Source organism: Perissodus microlepis, chromosome 7 (genome assembly GCF_051167445.1).
Source record: "Perissodus microlepis isolate ML-2025 ecotype Zambia chromosome 7, ASM5116744v1, whole genome shotgun sequence".
Lineage (NCBI taxonomy): Eukaryota > Metazoa > Chordata > Actinopteri > Cichliformes > Cichlidae > Perissodus > Perissodus microlepis.
In genome coordinates this window covers 45,279,596-45,285,374 of record NC_140467.1, presented here as the reverse complement: position 1 = coordinate 45,285,374, position 5,779 = coordinate 45,279,596, and the positions used below count along the sequence as shown (strand labels likewise).

At 39.6% G+C, this 5,779-nt stretch overlaps 1 protein-coding gene across 2 annotated transcripts; it reads left to right on the top strand.

Annotated features, from left to right (window-relative positions):
- Positions 1–5,779, top strand: ak1 (adenylate kinase 1). 2 transcript variants are annotated; one of them, XM_084935346.1, is made up of 7 exons: positions 1–125; positions 3,337–3,371; positions 3,991–4,026; positions 4,133–4,296; positions 4,490–4,606; positions 4,695–4,886; positions 4,987–5,779. In XM_084935346.1, exons 2-7 carry the CDS (start codon positions 3,365–3,367, stop codon positions 5,050–5,052), a joined length of 582 nt encoding a protein of 193 aa, XP_084791472.1. In that variant the 5' UTR covers positions 1–125; positions 3,337–3,364; the 3' UTR covers positions 5,053–5,779. The 2 variants fall into 2 exon arrangements, with proteins under 2 accessions (XP_084791472.1, XP_084791471.1); XM_084935345.1 differs by lacking the exons at positions 1–125; positions 3,337–3,371 and adding an exon at positions 3,429–3,889.

The following is a 5,779-nucleotide window of genomic DNA, read 5'->3' as shown; positions in this document are numbered from 1 at the left end:
TAAAAAGGCATAGAAGCGGAGAGGGAGGGCTGGCGTGCAGCAGGAACTGTGCAGTCACACGCACACGGGGATCCAGGGACAGCAGCCCCTTGCGCTGAGATCTAAAGCCACAACGCGAAAGAGAGGTCAGTACAGAGGACAAAGGCTCTATAGAGGAAAAACAGGCAGGAAACGCCTCTGAACAGGGCTGGGTTTGTCAGAGAGGGAGACAAATAGAGGAATATCGGAGAGACAAAGTGGGCAGGGCTGTTTGACGGGATGGAGAGTGGGAATGACAGAGGCAGAGGTTCTTATGGGAACTGTCATGGGACCGTTTAGTCACACTTTAAAATGGTTGACATTTCTTTTTTTCTTTATGTGCCAAAGGAGCCAATCATGGATTTCTTTGCAGTGTAAAGGCATGCAGGGCTCGTCTGTCATTCACAGTGATGTTACTTAAGGCATTACATCATAATTATCCCCAAAACTACAATTAGCATTGATTGTATTTGCTTGTTTTGCTTTGACTTTTCCTTCTCTGGTTTTCTTCTACTTTGATACCGTGTCAACATTCTCCTGAACCTGCAGCCATTTAAAAGGGCATTTTCATGCAATCCCGCGTAGCCATTAAAGTCCGCTGCAAAGCTTTCAGAGCTCGCGAGGATCATTAGCAGCTGATGAGGGCTGAGTGCTATTGATTCCTGTTTTTACGTGCAATTTGGAGCACAGACACATTAATAACACCCACAGCAAACAATTGAATGTCTCATGCTCCATCCTTTCACAAACAACACGGAATATCTCCCACCGCACTGACGTCAAAGGGTCCCCTGATTTCCCTTAAAGGGACAGCGCTCTCAATTAAAACCGCAGAGCACCCTGGTAACCAAACGATTTACAGGGAGAATGTACTGTTAGATCATCGCTTTCTGTGTTTTGCTTTCAGGGGCGGTCAGTCAGAGCTTCATCTCCATGGGCTTTTTAGGAATGCTTGACAGATAACCTTTAACAGCTGCACATCGGCTTGAGTCTTTTTTTAGCAGGGCCGCATGTTTAAAAAAGGTAATTAGACATGAGGGTGGTGCAGGCAAGATGGACTGTCCCATCTTCCTTAGGATGGATGTAATGGTGATTGTAGGATCTGTAAAGATAGAATTAAAAAATCCAAAACTGCATATATGAATAGACCACCACTACTAAATCAGGTTCTCTAAATAATTTCAGCACTTGATTGGACTGAATTGAATTTTCATATTGCAGGATTATATAAGGGACAATTTGGACACCACGTCTCTGTTAAGACTCTCCCGAGGAAATGTAGTATGTAGTTTCCCTTCCATAATTGCAGACAGTGTTAAATGCCATGCCCACACCTAGGAGTTGTGCAATCAGGAGTTAGAACACATATGACATGTCAGGACACAGAAGGTGGCACCATAATAGGCCACACCGAGACTCCCAAAACAGGCTCTGTGCTGACTCAGATGTCATCCTCCGAGTGACATTTACCCAGACCACAGGGTTAATGGCTGCTGACATAAAACTGGACACCTGAGAAGCAACGGCAGGGAGCACTGAGGTGTGGTACAAGTGAGAATCAGAGAACAAGCTGACAAACTTTTAATGCAAACCAAGAAGCACACACTAAGTTTAGGAATGTACAAGTTTCCTTCAGATTAAGTATACTTTAATGTATATCTTACTTTTTCTATCCGGCAGTTTAGCCACAAAAAGACTCATATCGCACTGTTCTGCAAGCGTATTTTGCAACCTGGCACTATGCAAACTGTACTATTTGAATTGCAAGGGCTAGATAAAATGCAAACTGCTGCAATGTCACCAGGTCAGGTTTGTTTCAATTAATTTAATGCTACTCCTCGAGGTGTGGTTCTTTTAATGCATTCTAATAAAATCTTGCCACAGTAAAACAGTTCCTGGAGATCCTTGAGGAATATTTAACTCCTATTAAATAATAAATCCTAAAATACTGTTTTTTAGTTGTTCATTCAAATACACGTTCCACGATTACACTCAAAATGTCCAACACTGCACCTATGAAGATATTTGTCACCATATAATGTTTTTTTTTCTGGTGTACAGTGTGTCCTTTCCTTTTTAGTGCCAATGCCAAGGCACTTTGAGGCACCAAGTAACCTGAGAAGTACTCCCTTGCCTTTTGACACACATTTAATTTGACATACAAGCAGCTTCTTAGGTTACTTTAAGACTATAGCTAGCCAGTTTGTTTCATGTGCGTAACATAGTAACAAGCACAATAGCCAAAAAGTGCTGTATGCATAACTCCAAAGGCACACAAGTAGTGCAAAAACTAATCTCAGTGCACAGCAGCTGTGTGAGAGAAATCCATTTAATTTAGGAAACAATACATGACAACTTGAGTGTGTGGGCATATTTTTGACTGGCACTGCTTTAAAGTATTTTGTTTTTCAACTGTACGTTCAGACGGACATGCAGCTACTTGAACATGCTTATTTATGCCAGCAACCCAGCCTTCTTCCTCATTCTTCAGACTTCTGTCTTTGAGTCAGCTAAAACGGACGTGTAAACAGGAAACAAACTGGCTATTGTCTTTTTTAGATATGCCCAGGTCTATTAATACAACACTAAAAGGTATTTTATTACGCCAAAGGTTTTGTTAATCAAAATATGCTCATAACAGCTTTTACACTATAGGAAAGAAAAGCAGGGTTGCCATTAACAGCATGCTGCGTGCTGTTGTGTCTGCTCAATCGTGCTCAGTACACTGTACTCTCAATGACACACCAGAAAACTGGCTTTTCCTACATTATACTATACAAAACACACACACAAACAAACTGTTGTGACTTTACCAGGAATAGTAATATTGCCACCTTTACTAAAACCAATTTCCCCCCAAAAGTTGGAATATTGTGTAAAATATTAAATCGTTATGATATCTACTCGAAAATTTTCTCTGCTTTTATGTCAATTTCTTAAAGATTTCATATGAATTCTGTTAAACTTTTAATTAGAAATACTGAAATCTCCTAATTATTTTCAATTTTATGCTGGGAATTATTCTAAAATTAAATTAAATTAAACAAAAAAACTATTTTAAATAGAGCAATTTGATCTTCTGAGCACACAAAACTGTCCTATATTGCTTAAAGAATATGTAGAGGTGAAAATGACCCTGTTATGGTGATTATAGCCTAAATCTGGCACAGTAATTAGGGTGATCATGCATACATAATCCAAAGTTATTGATTCATACATTAAAGGGCTACCTATAAATCTATGCCTTGCTTGACCTTGCTTGCTGTATGTATCTTCTGTGAATATATTCACTTTTCTGTGTCTTTTTCTCTCTTTTAGTTGACCGAAAACACTCAGACGTAACACAATGGCAGGTAATTAATACACCTGTTCAAGTATTATTATAAATGTCTCTTTATTGATGATTAATGAGGTGGAACGTGTTCATTTGTATGTTTATTATTAATCTAACGGAGTAAAGGAAAGCAGACAGACGGTTGCGTTTCCATGGACTCTACTGCCCTCTTTTGGACAGTTTGGAGAACACAGGGAAGGTTTTAATATGTACATTTTAAAAATATTGCGCTCGGATTCTTTGTCGTGATATTGCATTTAATGAAAAACCCAGACACGATCGCAGAATATGATTAAGAACAAATGGAAATGGCCTTATTGGTTAGATTTGCAATTCAGACTTTGTTATAAGTGCCTGGGAACACTTGGCAACAAAACAAGGGGTAACAACAGTTGCCATGCCAACACTACTTTAGCAATAGCACTAAGCTAGACATAAACAAGCTCAGTCTAAACAGCCTGTTGCAGCAGTTAAAAATGGACTTGTTTTCTTCTTCATCATGTGCGCGTCTTTCCTCCACATCCAACTATCAAGACGGTTTGTTACAAAAACTTTTTCCTTGTGATTTGAACTTTTGCTGTCCAGAAAAACCTCCCGATTAACGCATGTATAACTTTGTCTGTGCCTGCTCATTTCAGACAAGCTCAAAGATGCCAAGATCATCTTTGTTGTGGGTAAGTACCCTGAGCCGCTCTTAGCACTTTAGCAGTAGCGCATTTAGCTTTTATTTGCCTTCATGCCACATGACTGGGTTTTTTTTTTTTTAATCTTCTTTTAAAGGTGGGCCTGGCTCTGGAAAGGGCACCCAGTGTGAGAAGATAGTGGCAAAGTACGGCTACACTCACCTGTCATCTGGGGATCTGCTCCGTGCTGAGGTGGCTTCTGGCTCTGAGAGGGGCAAGCATCTCCAGGCCATCATGCAGAAGGGAGAGCTGGTACCTTTGGTAAGAGAGGGCACTATAACTGAAATAATTGCGAGTATGCATAATTTAAAAGAAAATAAAAGGTTTCATGTTTTTTTTGTCCAATACTAAATGAAAAGACAAAATACAAGTGTCAGCTCTTCTAAGACAGCTTTTTTTTGTCAGTGCCATATCATAGTGAAGATTGATCATAATGTTTTGGGGCTACCTGCAGGACACAGTCTTAGACATGATTAAGGAAGCCATGATTGCCAAGGCTGATGTCTCCAAGGGTTTCCTTATTGATGGCTATCCCCGTGAGGTGAAGCAGGGGGAGGAGTTTGAGAAGAAGGTATGGGCTTAATTCATATTTGCAGCAATGATTTAAAAAAAAGAAAGAAAGAAGGAAGCTTAAATGAACAAACTGTCTTTGATCCCAGATCGGCAAACCCTGCTTGCTGCTGTACGTCGACGCAAAAGCAGAGACTATGGCCAAGAGGCTTTTGAAGCGCGGTGAGACCAGCGGCCGCTCTGATGACAACGAGGAGACCATCAAGAAGCGCCTGGACCTGTATTACAAAGCAACCGAGCCAGTGATTGCCTTTTATGAGAGCCGTGGTATTGTCAGGAAGGTGTGTGCGACTGCTGCGACAGCGGAAAAACAACATTTGAATCTCATGTGAAACGTCAACATATATTCTAACGCATCCATTGTCATCTTATTTTGCCCAGGTTGACTCAGAGCTGCCAGTGGATGATGTCTTCGGCCAAGTCGCCAAGGCTATTGATGCTCTGTAGTAAAGCAGCATAACTAGATGGGCCTGTCTCTGATTGTTATTTTATTTTCAAATTTCAAAAAAACTAACTAAAAAAAGCCAAAACAAAAGAGAAACAATACACTTTCAACTCATTTGGCCATCAGTTTCAAAGATGTCTTAACTTTAATCCTAATCCAGCAATAAGAACCTAAAGTTTTAAAGTTACACAGAAATGATTCTGTGTGAAGCAACTTTAAAAAATATCTCTATATGTACAACGTATAAGTCTTGTTTCCATTCTATACTTAACATTTACAGATATGGATGCAGGCCTGTCTACAACTCAGAGGTGCTGTATACAAGAAATGTTAACCACCTTCTAACCTTTAAGGCCTACACTTGGTCAAACACGCACTTTACACTCCCCCTTTTTTCCCCTCTTAAGTGCTGCCGTATTAGAACCAAGAGTTAATGACTTCTTTATATACATTGTGCCATTAAATAACTGCAGAGATCACTGTGGACACACTGGTGGAACTTCATTTTCATGTTCGTTGATGGAGCTTTTAAATTACAGTTGCTGACCGCTTTTAACTTCACACGGTCATTTCTGTTAATCTATTTACAGTTACATTTAAAGCACAAAAATATTAAATTTCTTTTCTATTTTTTCATTAAGATTTACACATGTTACATGTATTTCTATAATGTGGTATATGTAAAAATGAAAGATTAAAATAGCCTATAATAAAAAACAATTTGAGTTA